The 21,409-nt window shown below is 40.5% G+C and overlaps 1 protein-coding gene across 2 annotated transcripts in view; it reads right to left on the bottom strand.

The window, feature by feature from the left end:
* LOC105200734 overlaps positions 1-21,409 on the bottom strand; it is an 82,082-nt gene that overhangs the window by 15,670 nt on the left and 45,003 nt on the right. For both annotated transcript variants that reach the window (XM_011168423.3, XM_039446363.1), the window contains exon 2: positions 7,078-7,325. In XM_011168423.3, the coding sequence (XP_011166725.1) occupies positions 7,078-7,110 (33 nt within the window). In that variant the 5' untranslated portion in view covers positions 7,111-7,325. The remainder of the gene's footprint in view (positions 1-7,077; positions 7,326-21,409) is intronic.

Below are 21,409 nucleotides of genomic sequence, written 5' to 3' on the forward strand. Positions count from 1 at the left end.
TGTGTGTGTGTGAAAGGACACGTGTGAAAAAGGAGCTTTCTCTTATAATTTATAGATGCGTTTATCGCGCGAGATTACTAATCCCTGCAACGAAAGGCGAGTAAACATTTAATTAAAACTCCAGCATTTTAATGTCAAGTCTCAATAGCGTAATCGGCGCGCGTTATTTATCACCAGCGTCGAGAGCGCGGCTGCGAGATTTACAGGGTACACCGAGAGATCTAGGCAAAGGTGTTATTATATTTAAAAGGCACGTTAGAAATACGAGGTTACAAAATCGTAAAACGCGCGTTCGCAAATATCAAATAACAAGAGCGATATTTACGCGAAACGTGGTGAACGCCGGGTCGTAAAGGCATGCGTATACAGAGCGCGGAAAATCGCGCGCGACGTCGGCAAACTGCGACCCCGATAAAAAAATCCGCGAACCTTCTACCGTGCACTTGCGCGGACTGGAGGCGGCCGCGACGGTTATACGCGTGCAAGCATAATCCAGCGGGCATTCTCTCTGCCGCCATTGGCCACGAGATTTTTCATCGCGGGCACCGCGGGTGCAGCGATTGGAGGAACGCATGGTAATAATTTATGGGCCTCCTCAAGTGCCCGAGTGCGGTGTTTCCCGCTCGCAGAAACTGCGCCGTTACATTGTGCCCCCGCAAAGGCGTCCGCCGTTCCTGTGTTCCGATGTCCATCTCCATCATAAATAATGAGATATTGTATCGTACAATTAATAAGGCATCACAGTTGAATATCAATCGCGACGAATGATGAAAGACTCTCTTTCGAAATGCGTTAGAAAAAAAAATCCTGTCCTACTTGGTCTTAATCGCACTCGCGTATGCAAGACTCCGCAATAAAGCGCGGGCGGCATCGGTGTACGAGACACGTCTTAACAAACAGAATGGTTGAGAATATATCACTAAATGCACCCGCTGGGATGACTGATCAGCACAGTCGTTTGGGTTTAGCGAACCCACGGATCCGAGCTCGACACATTGCGGACACTCACATCCATAGGTATACGTGACTTTCGAAAGCGATAGTGCGATGAATAGCTGACAATGAGATAAAATAGATACTAATAATCTAATTGAAAAAGAAGAGAAAAAAGAAGTCTAGATACATAAATATGTATTAAATTATTTTATTACATAAAAAATGCTAAGAAAAAAAACTTGAAATTCCACACTAAATTCTACCAAGTGCCTCCGCATAATTCTGCATTTTAAAAGTTATCTATTTTATTGAAAAAAGAAAGACGTGTTGTAAAAGACACGTTCTACATCTAATTGATTCATCACGGAACAGAACTCTTCCGCGACTTTACTACGCCATTCATTCAGATTAGTACGTCCGAAGAAGAGCACGCGCTTTGGCACACGTCGTGTTTTTGACTTTTATGCGCTCGTAACGACCCGCGAATCGCATTCCAACAAGATTTTATCGCCCGTTCGACTAAAGAATATAGTACGCTTGATGTTTCGAAACGAAGTTGAAGTAGGCCAAATTCGACGGACACTTCGCTTCCAATCTCTGTCTCAGAAAAAAATCTTGAAGTACTTAACAAAAAAAATTTAACAATTATCTTCGGTAATTCGCGATTAGTCGTGAACAAAATACCTGTCACTCCCGTTGAGAGGGAAATCGGTGCTAATGACTCTTCGGACGACCATTCGATAATTATGCTTCCGTGCTTCCGGATAATTTAAATGGTCGGATAGCGGCAACGCCAAATTAAACTCGAGCTACTGAAATAGCAACACGCTGAAACGGCCGGTTCGCCTTTACTGGCAATCATTAACGGCAGTTTACACGATAAACTCGCGGCAGGACCCGCAGCAGGCTCGTATTTATTCAGCCGTCAATGCAACGCTCGTATCATTAGCATAGTCTTTGTACGTTTATAAGGACCGGAGGCACTCCCGGCTTATTGCAAAGTGCCAAAGGTGGTTTCAACACCGTCGTTCCGCCATTTATCGAACGTTTCGCGAGAGTCACTTGACCCTCGCCCGCGTCCACTCGACTTTTGCTGATTCCGTTGCATTTCGCTGCGCCGCTGTGGTTTGCGATCCTCCACGCACTTTACACGACATTTTTGCATTATAATTACGTTTGATGTTTACCTGCATCCGCTAACTATATCTCGCATACAAATTCCTTACATTTTCTCATCGCTAATTGGTCGAACGCCGTTACCGGCAAGTGTCACTTTATCATTCTCAAAGCGATCATGGCACAACGATTTGACTCTCTAACTACAGGCAATTTGTCTGTCAGATTTCGATCGTTCGACGAAGGGAAAAGAGTACAACGGAGTGTCCACAATAGCGTTTAATACCGCATACATATCGGCGCGCGCGAGACACATGGCGCGAGTCGAACGAGCGCGATGTGATTTTTTTCCCCGTAGAAAGGCAAACATCGTGGAGCGCATGACAAACGGCAACTATCGAGTGCCTGTTAGAGATAGGTAAGGAGCAATGAAAGGTCCTCCAGCGTGCCGCCGGCATAATGAACAGCTAACGGCGAAGTGGCTCGCACGGAAGGGCACCATGGACTGTTTAGACAGCGAATGCTTCGCCATGTGTTATGATTGACGTGTATAAATATTTAGTTAGTCGCCTTGCCGTTTCGTGCCTTGCGTACGTATGTACTCACATACGTGCGTGCGTGCGTGCGTGCGTGTGGCGCGCACGACGCGTAATCGTGCGTACGGTTACGCGCGTGTACACTCGCGTGAGACCACAGGACTCTTCTTTCCTCCTACTCCTTGACGCGGCAAATTAATGACGATCCGCTCGTTATACGCGCCACGTGAGATTTCACAGATGGCCAGCCGAGTGTCAGCCGACAGATTGGAGCGGAATCGGTCTGAGGCATCATAAATTTTTTTTTTCCCTATGTATACTCCTCGTGTGTCTGTCGCAAAGTCGTCATTAAAGTGAGAATCCGACAGACGTGACGATAGTTTCCGTAAAACGAGTGCCTACCAGTGTCTCCCATTGCGAGACACCTGTCCTCGACGTGGCAGCGCGACGTCGCGGCTGTTTGGTACGTCGGGACGAGTAGAATGTTGATTGGGAAAACGAGGAAAAAGCTACGCTTTTTTTTTTATCCGTTTCTCGCAGGGACGTGGATCGGCGCGAAACCGATTTAACGAACGTCGGCTCCGTTCGCGGTTAACGTCCTTCTTCTCCCCTTGGTGTTTTCTTCTTCAACACCGCGATCGTGTATCAAGTTTAAACCGCACGAAAAAAGGAACTATTGGAGGGCGATGCCCCGACGGCGAAATACACCCACGACGACTCACTAAATCATTCGCGCGAAAGCACGGAGAGCGAACCACGCGGCTCTTTTAGAGACCCAACCCCTTTTATATTATATCCCTAACTACGATTCGTAATATGTTATTTCCAAATTATTTTAAATTACAGACTACGACGAACCTGCGATAGTAGGAGAAGGCGTCCATTCGACGATATCTCTTTGCGCGCGTGGGCACCTGTAGCATCGCGCCGAATTAGCGAGCAGCTTGTACAAATTCTATATACGTATATGGACTTTGTATAAGAAAAGACAAAAATTTGTATTTTGTTTGCATATATATGTAAACGTCGTAGTAAATTTGTTTCTTTTATCGTTATGCTACTCTATCAAAGATTCGATGTGAACAATCAAAATAGAGACAATATGATTTTTTTATTAACGAACGATCAGAACACTGAATCAAAACTGTATCTAAATGCAACAAAAGTATTTGCTGTACTAATGAAAGATTTATTCAAATTGATCCAACGATGAAATTTATTATCATCATGATTAAAAGAATAATTTGAGTTATTAAACTATTCATTGTTACATTGTTACATTGTAAAATTCATTGTTACATTATACGTACTTTTTTTAGTTGTACTTTTTATTCGTTGTATTAACAAATTTTGTTATTAAACTTTTTCCTTAATACATACAATAAATTCGATTATTGGGCTAATGTGCAAACTTTAAATGAAATAATGCGTTAATACGTTGAATTGCTTATTTTTTAATCACTTATATAAAATTTTATAGTTCACATTAGATGAATGATTTATTGATTCTATGAACATGTTCATTAGAAAAATAAACTTTTTTATTGGTCCAATTAAATGTTACGTTAAGTTATGATACATTTAAGTACGTTATATTAATAAACAATGATTTGTTACATTAATAAATCTAATTGCGGCTAATGAAAAATATTCTACGTAATATTTACAATATTAAGTAAAAGTTCACTGTATCAATGAATTTCAAATCAATGAACGTCATTTGTTAATATTACGAGCAATATTTTTTTCAATGAAAAACCATTTCGATAAATTTTATAATTTACATCAAAGATATTTAATTAGCGTAAAAATAGATCCAAAAGTTTACGAGTTGCTCTAATGTACTAACCGATGCATTGGCATTTGCGTGAAAGCCAGGTGCGGTGCAAAGTTACACATTATTTCCGGTGCCAGTCGTCGATTTTAGATCTTTCTGTATATGTTATCGATAAAGCATGGAATTTTGCTGCTATCGTCAGAATCGTTAACGGCATAAATAATTCAATAGAGAAAACTGATCAATGGCTTTGAAATCGACACCAGTGCTAATCGCGGTCAGTATGCGATCTCATTGAAAATCAAACCGTACATACAGGCACGTATCGATCGAACAAACCAAGAACTGTTTCCATACGCAGTCATTCTCTGGTTGTTCGCAACAACTGCCATCGATAACTTCGGGTAACTTCGCGCTCGAAACGACGCTACTAAAAATTATATTTCCGTGTTGGTACTTTGCTTAAGATCTCGTGCACCTTAAGGTCGAAAAATCGATAACTCAGGACTTTCCTTTTGCTTCTGAGCTTTCTTATTTTTGTTATTTCTTGGGGGCAGTAATAAGCGACGCGTTTTTGCGGGAATTTAACTGTGCTCTTAAAGCTACGCTGTCTCGCGCCCGAGACGTAGTCGACGACGCGCCGACAGCGACATAATATTTATGATGATCCGAGGCAATCGGGAAATACATTGCAGATCTCGCTCTCCGAAAAATCCCCGACGGTATCTTCATCGGATAACGGCAGCATTCGACATTCGTACAAATCGGCGGGACTCGTCGTCGATGCATCGTCGTCACATCGCCGGGATGCGCGCGGCATATATAGGCCTCATCCCCGTTTAACGTCGCGTTAAGAGGATTATTTATTGAAGGCATCGGCGCCGATGCGGACCGATTAGCATAGTAATGCCGCGGTGAGAAGCTGGCCCCGGCTGCTGCGTGCCGGTTTACGCGCGTGTGCGTGCGTTACTAATCTACCATTATTAAATTATCGGTGTAGCAGCCGCGCGGTGCACCAATGATTATCATTTATCAATATCACGGGCGTAGTAACGCCGCGAGATCGCCGCCGGTCTCATGTACCTGTACGTCGTCAGCACGTAATGTTATGTAGATAACACCGGTATGCATGACGTCGACCGGTGATAGGGATGTTATTGCTCCTTCCTCTCGTTGCAGGATCGCTAGCCGATCCTAAACGCGGTCCGCGCGCTGTCCTGCGAACGCTGTATAATCGCGATATCGATCGTTGGACGTAATCGAACGGAGATTCTATAACGCAATTTATTATTTAAATTTCTAAACAAAATACGGCTTTTAAATTGGATCGTTTCATCGGTATTATTAATATCGATAAAGTACATTTATTCAGTTATAAAGCATATTCATTTAGTAACATCTCTTCTCGGCTAAAAGTTTTCGTAATGATGGATTAATGAATAATAAATGTTTTTCTAAATTATCTCACCCCTGATAAATTGCAGTCCCGCTTCGAATATTGCCAAAGAGATTCCCGCGCGAATTAACACTTTAAGGGGATTGGAAAGGTCAGACTACCAGAAACCGAGATATTATTGCAAAACGATGACCTTGTAAGAGAAACGGTGAATATTTTTGTAGGCTATATATTTACATAAGTATTTTTGAGCAAATTTTTTTACTTTTTTATATGTTATATAAATATCTCCCAAAACTTTATTTTCGTACATTTATTCATTTTGTCACAAAAAATTGTTAAAGATTTTTGGTCTTCTAGTCCCCTTAAACAAAATGATAATTTTATCGAAAATTAACTGTAGGAAAACGCGACGAAGAGGCCCGAAAAAAAATGGAAGAGAGACGTGGAACACGCGATCTGCGTCGTAATCCTAAAAGTTTATCGACGTACATATTTGTGACGGTTGAGAGAGGAAAACGCAAGACATCCACAGCTCTATTGGCGGTGTGTACACCGCTATCTCAATAATATGCTAATACACACGCGGCGGGCGGTACTTTACGATTGGTACGTAGTCCCTGGACATCGTAATTATTGTTTCGCTGCTCACTCATCCGTTACAATGCAACATCAGGGACGTGCACGCTCGTCGATTGTTGCATCAATCGTACGGAGGCTCGTGCACGACTGTAATTATAAGTGACCTTATGCACTCCGCACGCAACAGACGCACGATGAAGGGTTTTATTAAGAGATATTTATGGTAAGGCTACTGTTGGTACTCTTAAGTATCGAACAGATTTTGATCGAATCTTTCCGAAAGATATTTGATGAGAAAATTGTATAACTTCAAATTGATACGACAAAAATGTTCAACTATATCCTTGTTTTCTAAGGTAAATGTCCCTGCGCTCAAACGCTTACACTCATTATTATTAATCTTAAATGTATTTTTTTCGCTTTACAAGTTTTTATTATTTTCGAAATAATTAAAAAATTTTTCATATTTTTGAATATTAATAATGAACATTTTATATTTCGATTAGTTATTAAATCATTGCAAATTTTTACAAAAATTTAAAAATCTTCCTCTGTATCTGTTGAATTAGTAGGACATTTATCTTAAATTTTTCCTAAATTACACGTTATCTTTCTTGTATATATAATTTACTGAACATATCACATGTTATATATTGAGAGAGCTTCGAAGTCAAATATACCAGGTTTGGTAAGTGATAATTCTCCAAACGTTTAATCTTACAATTGGGACTTACCGCGACGAGGGTGCTGAGAGCTTCAATTCGCATAGTAGCTGGCCAGGCCAGCAAGGAGGCCGTAGGTTGCGAGCTGGTGGCTCGACCCGTTCGTATCGATTCTTCGGTTACCGATTCCTCGGCTGCCGGCGTTACTCGGTGGCCCCAAATATATCGGGCCGACGACGGCTCTCTCCCGGCTCCACGCCGATTTCTCGTGATGATCCGCCGTGCCGATCCGGCGGTGACATGGCTACCGCGCCGCCGATCTGTCGACAGAAATTGATAAATATATTACTTCCCTCTTACGCCGCTAATCACGACGAGATAATCATCGTCAAATCGTCGCTCCGAATCATTGTCAATACCTGCGATCGATTTGCATTTCACGGTTACGTCGCATGTACACTATCATTCACTATTATTAACTTCGGTAATCGATTCGAGATAGATTTCCTTGGCAATATCCTTGATATCTAGATAATGTTAGATATCTAGAGACTGATCCAGTTCAATTACCTTTTTGTCTAATCGAGAAGATTATTATTCGATAATATTATGAACTAGTTCCTAATGTTTTTTCCTTTCAATTTCATTTTTTTATACTGCATATAACATTAAATGCGAAAACATCTTAATCCTGAGTACGAATGTGCGATATCAATTTACAAAATTACATGAATTTTTTTTATTTACGATCTATTACACATCCTTTCACACGTTAAAATCTCCGGCAAGTTCTGAAGCAAGCTCATCCACCTCCAATTTATTAGAAATATTTATGTAATCAATTTTACACACTCAAAATTTTCACATGTTGCGACTGAAACTCCAAAACGACTTGACTCTTCGGTAAATCCTTGGCCGCGAAGATCTCAAGCTAATTGCGCAAATGGCACGACGAGCCGCGTGAATCGAGAGGACGACGCGTTCGTCGCGACGTGTCACAAGCGACTGGACCCGATATTCGAGATTTGCCGATAAAGTTAACGAGGCTGAACGCCGGCGTTTCGTACAAGCGTGCAAGGTGCGTGTGTCGACATTTCGTCACTCGATCGCAATCATGTTGCGAATCGATATCTTATCTCTATGCTCACTCATCTCTGACAGTTCCGACGATTACGTCGTTCAGCAACGTTACTGACCTACCGAACAGGAATATACTCCCTCGCGAGAGGCGCGACAACTTTTTCTTCTTTCTTTTTGTCTTTTACATTACTATTACTACTACTACTAATCTGTTACGTCATTTCTTATCTTATTTATTTATACTATACGCCAGACTTTGACTATCGCACCATCGTTCAATACACGATAAACTGTGAAGTGAGTGATAATCCTGCTTGTTGTCTAAATCTCGATAATTCCGCAGTCGTATAAATTTTGATTGATAAAAGATGAGAAGTACGAGCGCCATGCATAACAGTATGGCGGTATCGACATCGACATTCTCCTGGCATCATTCGTTATGTGAGTTAATGACTCTCGAGAAATCATCGATTGGTCCCCGTCTGGAAGTCGCGACGCCTCTCACACGGTGGAAACACGCCTTCTCACCGTGCCGTAATGGACGGGACTTCACGCGTGCGCGCGTTCGCCGTTCCGAGCGAACGAAACGGAACTACTTTGATAGCCGAGATGCGAAAGGGAAGTCGTCACCACCGATTGTGAGCCCTCGCGACTTCCATTGAATCCTTTAAGAAATCAGGCAAGGCGATCAGAAACGAGATTTATCGTCACTTGCACATTTCCTCACTCGTCGCAAATTAATTTCCCAGATAGCAGAATGCTGATAGCAAATTCGATTATATCTGTACATTCTTATCCATTTTGTCCTCTAAAGCTTAATTTTTGCCATTAAAATTTATCAGTCATAATATAATAACAGAAATGCAGCAGGAATAGGGTGCCTTATCATCATAATGTCGCCTACTGATACATTTCTAACGATATTAGAGATACGGATTGTGCTTGACTGTTAGATGTCTAATATACCGTGAACACACATTTGCAATACATACTCTTGACAGGTTTGACTATCTAAGTCCAAGCGGAATGCCGAGATCGAGCTAGTCGTCGAGAGCCTGTCTCTGAGACGTCGAAAGATAATAGACACAAGAAAAGACGATGTTTCCAATGTTTGATTAGTTGCGTGAGGTTAAATTAGCTAAACGCACTCCGTACATATAAAGCGTGAAAAATGCTGAGCGAAACAGAATTGTCAAATATGTCGAGTGAAATGTAATTCCAATGATCTCTTTTCTCGCAATAAGTCTAAGGAGGAGAAAAACTAATTACCTATCGCTCAAAATTAAATTTTAATGACTATGTAAGTTTATCAATTTTCATTCCGTTTATTATTAGAAGCAAAATTTAAGCTGCATAACTAAACGCGTTTATTAAAGGCAATTATGAAGCGATTCAATGACGTGAATGTTCCATGGCGAGAGGTAATCGGCCCAGGTGTCCCCGTCGTCATGAATCATTAGCGTCCTCCTTCCGCTGATCATCAAAACAGTGGTATCCATTCGATTCGATTGCTTCCAATGGGCGGAGTTCAGGGATCGATGAAAGCGACCGGCACGGCATGGTGCGTAATCGTAAGCGGATTAGGGATATAATTTCGGATTATTGCGCCGACACAGCACGGAGATGTAATACATATGGTATAGGTATCATTGCAAATGAATCACCGCGCGAGGAATTCGTTTGATAAGATGACCGGACACCGGTTGGTGAAACGTGTCACCGTTCCTTATCATGGTGTTTCCTCGGGAAGAATGGCGGGGGGCGGAGAGACGCAATAAAGGAGAGACGTAACTCGTTTCGTCACTGAAGGCACTATCGCGGGCTATCGACGGCGAATACGCAGAATTCGGATCGGCGTGCATTCCATCGCGATTCGCGCATCATTCTCGTGCGTGTATAATGCCTGCGCGTACTTACCGGAACGTGGCGGCACACGCTCGGCCGATTAACGATAATCGAACGGACTTTAGCGCGCCGTTATCACGCGCTACCGCTCAAGGAACGTATCCCGCTCGTAGATTTACGGCCGATTGCTGTCGCGAGCTATCGACGGCCACGACCGTTCCAGCCGTAATTTTATGTGCAAATTAAAATAAATTTTCGAAGCCGCAAGGATAAAAATAATAATGATAATATTATACAAAAGCATTAATCCTCTGTTTACAGCTATTTTTTAACACCTTCTGCTTATACGACTGAGTCATTTGTATTAAAATTAATTTTATTATTTTCATAAGTATAAAAAAAATCAGCGACTCTTTTACATATATTTTATAAATATTTCTAGAAAGTATTTGTATGGCTATTGATTTAAAAAAAAATTGTATATAAATGTTATGACTAATTATAGCCAACAACATCAAAGAAATGCACGATTTCATAACCAAGAATAGAAACAAAATAAATAAAAATGACTTAAGGAAAAATATTTTCATATTAAAGTTGACAAGTTTCAAACTACAAAAAAACAGAAATAGTGTCGACTGTTCAAAAAGTTGAATTATTCAATAATTTGAAAACAATATTTTTTAATATAAGAATGAATATAAATTAAAAATATATTGCATTTACATATTAAACAATGCGTCCTATTATTAAAATAATGTTACCAAAGTATTTGGTAGCATTTATTAATGTTTAAAAGTAATTTAAAAGTAATTAAAAGAAACATTTTGGAATGTTGTTTATAATTTAATGCAAATATGATAGCGACGTTCCTCACATTCTAGTTCAAAATTATCACTTAAAGTTCAATTTTTTTTCAATATTTCATGAAATCTTTTCAATATAAACGAAAATTAATTGAAAATAAAGAAAAAATAAAAAGATAAAAATTTTGAAATGTAAAAAGGTACTTATTTCATACATTGTAGAGTCACACGTAGTCCCAAGGTAGTTTTCCGAAACGTCCTGGTGAAAAGTCGTACTCGAACTGAAACCTAAGGTCGAGATTTCAAGCTGGTTGATGGGCTACAGGAGAAAAAGATCGGAGAATTTTTTTGTCCTACAGTCAATTAGCAGATTTGAAAAGCCAAGTGTTGTACGACACATGAAACATCAGACTAACAATACCAGGCCTATTCTTTAGATTTCAAATCTTTTTTGAGAAAGGATAGAAAGCGAAGTATTTATCCCAATATTCGTAGTATTTCAAAGAAAAGAAATGCGGTAGGTCACTCGCCGATACGTATAAATAGAAAGTTGAAAAACTTGGAGTAAGTGTACAATTATGTACAGATTTATTTACAAGTATAAAGATTGTACAATAAATGCTGAACATTACAAATTTTATAGTGTACAATCTTTATTAAGACTCTAATTAAAAAAATACAATGAAAATGATATGAGGAATTATATAAATGTATAATTGCATTGTTGATAGCTTCAATAACAAAATCATAAAGCCGATAATCGACAGTAACAATGTTAAATAAATATCAGATATCAGATTTGAAGTTGCAGTTAAAATGTCATAACAACATCGGCATTAAAGATTTATACAAGCCCACGAGAGAAGTATGATCCTCTAAATCCTCAATAAATCGTCCAAACAAATCTTATTACCAGTCCTATGATATTACAGCACGATAACCGTATTGTCGTGACAGTATGTTCGACTATGTCAAACGGGATTTCTACCAGGAAGCAGCCGCGGATCTAACCCTGAAGATCAATGTCGCGTGGTAGTGGACGGTGGTCGTTGGGAAGTGAATTTTTAGAAAGCGTGACCAATCCCCTGGAACCTATACCTAACGTCACGTTGTCCACCCACGTGAAAGCAAAATACCGACTTTCTCTTACCCTCCGTCTTCGCCCTGTCTTTCATTTAGTTCGTTCCTTCGAGCACACGTACGATCAAGGTCCATCAAATGAATCCCGTCGAGCAGGATGCGCAATCTCCATCGATCGACGTATTAATGATCCCGATGCCGCAAGATAAACAGTCAATCGGCTTGCTCTCGAAGACACGAACACGACGAAGGTTTGCGGTTTAATTACGGCATCGTTTACGAGTAATGAACGAGACGCATAATTCTCGCGCGGTGACTTGCAATCCTGGTAATTTGGCCTGCATGAGTATTCTCAATGGTTTATTGCTGATTATCGCGAGATTATCCCGGTCGGAATCGCCGTTAAGCATTAATATCCCGCCGTGCGGAACAAATCATGATTATTGTATTCCTGTCCGATAGTTAAACGCGAGTAAACCCATATAACAGCTGCAATTTTTCTTTTCGTTCGATCATGACATGATATAAATGATAGGGTGAGGTACGTAGTGACGTAAGAATCGCGATACGATTTTGTAAGATGACGCTACACAGTTGTACAGGACTTTAATCGACACGATAAGCGCTGCAACAATTAGGATTTTTGTACTGTCGCAAGAATTTCGCCCGCGTGACGTGTGATCGGGAAATTTGTATCGCGAAATCACCGCGTAACGCATCGATAAGTACGAAGTACATAGAAGCCCATTGGCATTTAGCAGAGGCGGAGTCGCCGCCGCCGCCGCCGCCGCCGTCAGAGTTTGCATTGAGTCACTTATCGGCAGCGGCGCCTAGCTACATCGCGATAAAAACATCGTGCAGAATGCGTTAAGCCTAGTTAGCTGGCGCCTTCTATCTTGCGAGCTGTCATTAGTTTATTACCGTTAACTTTCGCGGTAATTACTGCATACGTCAAGCCCTTGGGGCGAGGAGAATGCCGATCGTGAGCGCGAGTAGTCGAACAGATTAGCAATCGAGAGAGAGAGAGAGAGATTGGCTTTTGAAAAAGTTGTCCATGTAATTATTCATACAGTCGATATTTTATAATCTCTGACTGATAGGGAATTAAATTTCGTGAGACTCTTAACAAAAGTTCAACATTCAGTGCGATAAGCTGTTTCCGCTTACACACTTCGCGTCGCACGTCGCGATATATTCTCTTTACGAGCCCCTCTTGACGTTACCATTCCTTCCGCCCACGCGACGAATCCGCCTTAACGAATCCGTGATCTTTAATTTACACCGACAGTTCGCGTTCTTGGGATAAATAATGAAACTCCGACGTGCAACGTGCAACCGCACTCGTTAAAGTCAGGCGGCGTTCGCGTGAACTCCGCGCCGGCTTTTTCCGCGTGGGAAAACGTCATCGTGCATCCTTAACTTTCTTGCTGCCAACACAATTTGCGATCTCTATCCTTAGTTTCAGAAATGAGATCGATTTATCTGCGTTCTTTTTCCTTGCTGTAGCTTTTTTTACGATACTCATTACAACTTCGTTAATTATTTTAAAATACGATATACGACAACACCGTAATAGAAATAGCACAGGCCATATATTCATTAAAACAGGTATAAATTATCGACATGTCTCGTTACGCCTGTAACATTCGCTCGTTGATGTATCTCATCGAAATAAAATCTATGAACATGCGAACGGTGAATATTGTTTAATATATTCCAGTTTGTGACTTTAGCAAATTGCCCAGATCGACATCTGGTCGACGCACAGGCACCCCGGGCGCTATTCACTCTCGGAAAAATCTTTGGGAAAACTTGGTGAATGCAGCTAGCCGACTTGTCTAATAGACGTAATATGTATAGACATATATGATTAGTTATGAAAATAAGATCAATTTACGCTGCGATTCATATTTCTATGCCGACGATAAATTATTGCGATATTCCGCATAGTTTTATTATCATATTCGCTATTGCTGTTGATTACACATAGGAATATATTAAAGCGAAATTAAATGTGAATTATAAATAAGATCTATGTAGGTACAATTCATTACGCAAGAAAATAGCGGAGGATATTCGATGAAGGATTATCCGATATTCTATCGACAGCACACAGAAAAATAATTAGTATCAAATCAAAAAGAATATAAAATCTTCTCGAAAAAATTTGATAATACTAAACAGAATAATTTGCTTGCATAAAGAAACAAAATTACATAAAACAAGTTTTCCTGAAAAATAGGAAAATATATCTGAAAAAAAAATAGAAGAAAATAAATGTATCCGTAATCACAGTCGTTAATCGAGTCTATCATGATACAGATTCGTCCCAGTTCAGATGTCAGAGGTCAAGTGTCCAATGTGTATTTAAGCGATCGTATAGGAAACAGTAGATGGTAGGCAGCAGTTTGACAATTACCGGGTGTAAACGCCCACAGGGAGAATTGTAAAGCGAGACTAACGCGGGCAGCACTAATCGACAAATCCGTGTAAGCGCCTATCACTCGTGACTTACACACTCGAGAGACACGAGCGTGTCTCTTGAGAATAATTTCTCCGTGGAGCTGTCGTATAATTAATAAATGCACTCAGGAGACTGTCGCATAAATCCGTGTTGATCTTGTATAATTGCGGTTTCATGATGTTAACGAGAAGCTAAATCGTCGACCTTTCAACTATCACATCGTTAAATTTGGGTGACATAACTGTTGTGTAATGACGATAGCTGGTCAATAAACGAATTTACATCTCAGTCCGGCGATAAATAATTGGCAAATGATACAAATAAATCTTGCTTAAAAGTCGAAGTTCATTTTCACCGGATATTCACAAATAGACCGACTCGCCTTCAGAACCGGCTCTATGATATTAAACGCGAGGGATCTTCGAATATTCCGCGGCCGAGGGATTTGCCGAGAGGTTTTATTCAGAACGAACGAAGCGCTCATTCATGATATCATTTGTGAATGGCCCTCAGAAAACTCGCCTCGACTCTGAGGTATATCACTGGGTGAATCGAGCCCGGCGAGAAGACTGGTTCCTCGGACCCGTCGCCAATTAAAGTGACACCGACAAAGCCGATGCTCCGTATTTATTATGTATTAAGCAATTGTGAATTTTTTTTACGAAAACCTGAAATTCGCGTTTCCCCGACGATGCGGTAACCTTGATCGCGAAACGATGGATGTACGCACCTCTGATTTAAGACTCCCCCTTTCGGTATTAATTTCAAAGACGTTAAGATGTTTCAGCGACGAATAATGTTCAAACGTACTAGAGCAACATCTATGCAATGCGATGCAAACATTTGGCACCTTTGTGACAATATAATGCTATTTGTCATTTGCATCCGTTGATTTTGTCGAACCGGTGTCCTTGCGTGTGAATCAGTCGCTCGCGATTCGTTCACCCGATACATCAGCGAGCGCGGCGACGATTCGAACCTGGAACTTGGATGCGTGTCGTGCAAAAGAGGCGCCTACGTACACTGTCGCATACACAGGCGAGTACTCGTTGCCACACTAATGTCTTACTCCCACGAGTGTGACACGGTGAATAAGCAAATGGATTGCCTTCATTATCACGATATATGCGGCGCCGCCTGCGGCGGCTGAAATCTGGTTAGGGATCGACGAATAAAATCCAGTCAGTGCAAACGCGTGTGACAATAATGATCATTGGAACAATGAAGCGGTGCACCGTAAATTGCCATCGAGTCATATTACTAATAATAGCGCGTTATGTACGTCATAATGTCGCGATTCGGTGATTGATATCGCCTCTTTTACCAGTATATTTCCAGCGATTTGGTCATCCTTGTGAAATTCGTATTTTTCCAACGATATCGATACGGCATTTAGATAGGACGATATTCACCGCCGGTTTACGGTGAAGAATCACGTTAGAGCCGCGAGATAAGCTTACGTATGCGTACGGCGGCGGACGAGTTTATCGCCGTTCCACCAATGAGCAGGCGGCAGAACCAGAAGCAGATTGAGTCGCCAGTCAGACGCATCTAAACTGCATGAATTTATTGCACTTTTATTGCGAGATTCGCAATGAGCGCGCGTCGCCGCCGCCGTCGCCGTCACCGCCGCCACCGCGGATTCTCGTCCGGCATCCTTCGCAGACCGAGACCACAAAGATCGAAGAACGTGCGACAAAACAGAGAAGACTTTATCGTAAAGGTGTTTTTTTTTTTTTTTTACTTCACGGTCACGTTTCGCGCTAACTCTTGGCGTGTAGTCGCCATCTTCGATCGGCAGACAGCATCCGCGTTTTAAGACACTCTTAGCTTCCCTCTTAGATAAATCAATTTTAGAGGCTACGATCCGTTACGCGTCGGCTACGTCTGAAATATACATTTTAGAGCACGTTCTTAAAAGCGTTCTAAGGTCGTAAATAAAGAGGCGCGAGCATCCCGATATAATTGCATATCGTCTTGCGCAATACACATATCCTTCCCTAACGTGTTCTCACGCATTCTCGCTTTCTTGTCCTTTACAATCAACTTTATAACCCAACATGAATGCAAATCACGTTGCACAATAAAATATATTTAACACTTATATAGTTTTAGAAATAAATCGAGATACTTCACGCGGATAGAAAATCGTAAAGTCACGCGGATAAAAGACTGCAGTGTAAACTGAATTAGAAGATTCAGTGTGCATAATATTCAGGTTGGAATGATACCATAACGTTAATTTCTTTTCGCAATAAACAGTCATATCGAACAATCAATCTCTTCATTTTTTTTTATTATGGTGATTTATTTGTGCGTCTATAAAGCCGAGAGCACTCGACACGCATTAGGTCCGATGTTTTAACCGCGACACCCCGTCGTGAGACAAGAGTTAGAGAATGTCTCTTTCTCTCTTTCTCCTTGATTTAGCGCCGGCTGCGTAAATCTTGGAACCACGAACCGCGAACGAGAACGGTCTCGCAGGCGACCGCAGTGACATATTTACAATTTTTAAACGTTTCTTTTTTCGGCGTTTCGCGCGAACGCTACGAGTCTGGGCTTAATAACGCGTGACGCGCGAAATCAGCTTTTCTCTCGCTTTTGGGAGATCGATCATTTCCCGCGCAATACCGAGTAATCGCTCATGTTTTATTAATTCGATTTGATTGAATAAATGCCATAATGGTACGATCGGAAATACTTAATCGAACATCGACGAATGTCGGCGATAGCTTTTTCGCGATTATTAAATAAATCTTTAATTTCGACTATGGAATAATTTAATTGCAGTATATTAACTAAAATAATTTTATTTTATTTTAAAAATTCAATTCCAAGCATGAGAGAATTCAAATTGCAATTATAATTATCAATTTTATAATAAAGACAATGTAGTGTAGAACAAATGAGTACAATAAATATTTGATAAACACGCTGCAATCGTCTTCATTCGCGCGTTCACTATTAATTCTATTTTATTCTTTCCGCTATCTTTCGCCTTTATAGCTTTTTTTTTAGCGTGGCCACGTTCTCACTGGCCGAGTTTCTATGCCATTAACTTCGAGTCTAGATTTAATAGCAGATTTTATGTCGCGATATGCCTCAGAGAAGACACATGAAGAAAAGCGAATCCATTGATTGTGAAATTTTATACCATGAAATTATCGCGAATCAATGACAAGAGCTAAACTTTTAACACTCCATTTTACTTTATTTTGTTAAAAAAATGTTTTACAACAACCTGACAGTCGAAGAGAAAGATGGACGTTCTGCAGAAAGATACAAATTTCCTTAATTTCATGTTAATCATTAAATCATTCCAATCGTTAAAGATTTCTTGAGTCCCATAATTTTTATCCGATCCGCAAGAAAGAAAAAAAAGAAAGAAAGAGAGAGTAACAACATTGTACGGATATACATAGCTACACTCTATGTACACATACCTAATTATGTTAACCGCCGAAATCACCGGAAGAGCGCAATAGTAAAAGCTACCAGACGCGCCATAAACACTAGAACTCACGGGTTGTTTGGAATACCGGAGCGGTGTCGTAAAAATCGCGCTAGTATCAGCACGTAAACGTCACGGCTCCTTGCGTCATCTCGGAGTGGACACTGCTTTCGCTCAAAAACTGTTTACAATAAAGTGGCAATCTACGACACGCCAATGATATTTTTATAATCTTGTATGTCAAGCACTAATGTTGTTCCCGACTTTATAGAATATTACATAACGCTTAAATTGACATTAAACTCGCTTGTATTCTTAAATGCGTCGAGTATGGTGGACACCCACAGAAGTTGGGGAAAGACCTCATTTGCATCACTATAGAGTCGCATCGATGTCAACGTCTCGGTAAACTTCAAAGGCAAACAGAGGCCATTTCGGTCGTATCTCGAGGCATCGTCTTATTTTTCTTGTGTTTTTTTTTCTTTTATTACTGTCCAGTTCTCGCATCGCCTTGCCTTTTCTGTAGTCGGTTCTCACGGCGTTGTTATCGATACACCGCGTACGTCACGCTGTGCGATCGATTTTATAATGAAATTCGATTTGAGGGGCAATCAATATTGACCGCGTAGCGTCATAACGGCTATTTGAAATTGTAATTTCATTAATAAGACGATTGTTTCGCGTTATTATCACGATCGTCCGATTTTTTTGCGAATTGCTGACGTTTCCTCGTCACGCTGTGGCGCGGCTGGCATCGTAATCTACTTTGTTCGCCGTGAATACCGTGATACATATCGAAATGTAAAGAAGGGAACGTGACTAATGTTTATGCAAATTTCATCCGGCGTACTGTAGGCGCAACGGCAAACTAGCCTCCCATTATCGCGTCGAATATCGCGAGGGAAACATAATCGAGCGTGATCTCGGTGTCAACGAAGTGACAGCCGTCGCGGCGGACCCGAAGGAAGACAAATCGCGCGCGCGCGCGAGGAGATGAGAGAAAGAGATGAGGGATGGAAAAGGATATAAAGCAGAATGATGAATCCTCGCGCGGCCTACGACGGACAGCATTTTACATGTTTATCTCGCGAGAATGATCCACGCGTGCGCGCGAGACAACTCGACAAAATCAATAAATTATGATCTATAATACAGTCATTCGTCGAAAAGCTAAGGCTGTGTTGGCAGCTAGCTTTATCATTTATTTGCTATCGCTCGTCTTTTATGACCTGCGCCGCTTTAAGAGCGAAAAGTACATTTACACCAAGTTCATTAACGTATTTAACCGCGTGTTCCTACTAATTCGGCTAATTTTCGGAGATCCGATACTATCGTATTCGAATATCTGTAAAGGAGACGAGGCTTTTGGTATTTTAATGAGAGTAGGAAACCATTTACCTCCGATTTACAAGCTGGCTCAAACACACTCTCAACCGGACTATGTAAATCCGACTGTAATCGAGTTACTTAAGGTGTACACTTGTGCAATAAATAATGTAAATATTCTCTGAGCAACTTTTTGCGAGGAGTCGTAAAAGCAAGAGCAAGGTGCAAGCGCAGCCTTTTAATTGGTCGCTTTTACGAGCAAAATAATAATCCGCCATAATAATTAATTCATTCAGAGCTCGGTGACCCGACGAGTGTAAATCAACACTCTAATTGGCCCGTAGGAAAAAAAACAGAGACGCGAGCACACAGATATTAATATTTCTTAGCGCTTTTGCGTGTTTCTCCGAGAAGGAAACACATTATTTAAATTAAAATCATGTCGAATGTCAATTCGTGTGATTCAGCTCGTTAGCGCGGCAGATCGTAATGTCTCGTGAACGCGACTCGGCCACACGCAGTGGGCATAATTAGATGGATGTTTTGTACATTGTTTGCTTGAACATCGGCCGAATATTATAATAGATGCGCGTTCATGCATAATTAACGAAGAACGCCTCGGCGTGCAAACTTATCGCGCGGCTCGATTCGCGGCGAGCGATAGTCGGCGAGTTCGGCTCTCTTCAGGAAAGGATTTTTAATTTAGGATGCAAATTGCGACCGGCCAACCGACCGACCGACCGACCGACCGACCGCAATCACTGCCACAGAAACGACTTGCGGGAGAAGCAATTAAATTACAATTTCATGGCCTAACGCCCCGTAAAGCGACACGCGGTACGACTTTCGGAGACGCCGTTTTATCATTTTTCGCTGTGCGTGGCCCGCTTTTCGGACTTCTTGCATCATTACTCGGCGCTCTTAATCCCATTACGAATAAGTAATGGGGCCGTCGGACGAGCGTAAAAATGTTGTGTCAGATCCCATCTCGCTCGCTGTCGTTCGATAATTTACCGTGCGTCGTGCGCGAGCACGAGGTCGCGCTCCTTTTACACCTAATTCGACCCGCGCCTAATCGTGGCTTCCGAGAGAGCGTCTCGGGACACAATCTTCCTCTTTCACTCTCCTCTTCGGGGAGCAAACGAGATAGGATGGTGTTCAGATGGTTGCGTTGCATTTTTAGTCCACACCCGTAGAAGAGATTGCTGGATTCAATGCTATTAGATACTCTTCTATGTATCGTAAAGTAGGATTGATATAGAGATAATCATAATTATCATTGGGAAGAGAATATTATATTCTTTGGAAATGTGTTTAATATTAACACTTCGAATAAACTACATACATATGAAAGTTATGTGAATAAGATTATATTTTTCAACAAATAATATGTCGTTAATTCAGGACTCTCAAAATTTAAATAAATTTAAAAAATTTGAAATAAAGCTAATGAGAGTCAGCGCGGGTATAAATGTGCGATCATAAAAATTGATGTTATAATAAATATTTATTCATCCTAAATTACAAAAGTGGACGAACGTTTCGATTCACTTTGCGTATTAATACGCTGAAGATGACTTTAAAGTGAGTCGAAACGTTCGTTCGCTTTTGTAATTTAGGATGAATAAATATTTATTATAATGTTAATTTTTGTGATTGCCTATTTATATCCGCGCTGACTCTCATTAGTCTTATTTCCAATTTTTTAAATTTGATTATATTTTTATTTAGTAATATATTTTTATAGTATTTACTCTATTTGCTATTAAAAATTAAACTATTTTTACAACGTTACGAAAAATCTCAATTTTTTTGTTCAAGTACTTTAAGTATTCAAGATGATCTATACAAAGTTTTGTCGTGATTGTCTGTTTAGCTATTTTGTAAATAAATAAATTTTGTTTATTTTACCAAACTGATCTCTGCAATGAAACTCAAAATAAATCATCTTGAATAGTTAAAATACTTAAAAAAAGAAATTTAAATTTTGTTATTTTATTATTAATTATATTTTTTATAATTAGCGGACCCGTCTACTTTTAATAATAAGTCAATCTTATTTAATACGATGAAGGAGAATAGGAATTATAGACCTTATCTTAATATTGCTTTATTTTTATATTGCACAAGGTTGCAATAAGATTGAGTACGTCGAGAATATTTTTAGCCTTGATATTATTATAGAAATCCTTTTTGAGACGGCAGAAATAACCGGAGGGCGGCGTCGATGACGATTTCGTGCGTCGATAACAATCAGAAATCGATACCAGAACGATTGTACGTACGTATATCATGTTGACCCCGTAATTACGGCGGCGCCATCAGTTTTATGAATGAGATTAAAGTGCGCAC

This window comes from Solenopsis invicta, chromosome 2 (assembly GCF_016802725.1).
Source record: "Solenopsis invicta isolate M01_SB chromosome 2, UNIL_Sinv_3.0, whole genome shotgun sequence".
NCBI classification, from domain to species: domain Eukaryota; kingdom Metazoa; phylum Arthropoda; class Insecta; order Hymenoptera; family Formicidae; genus Solenopsis; species Solenopsis invicta.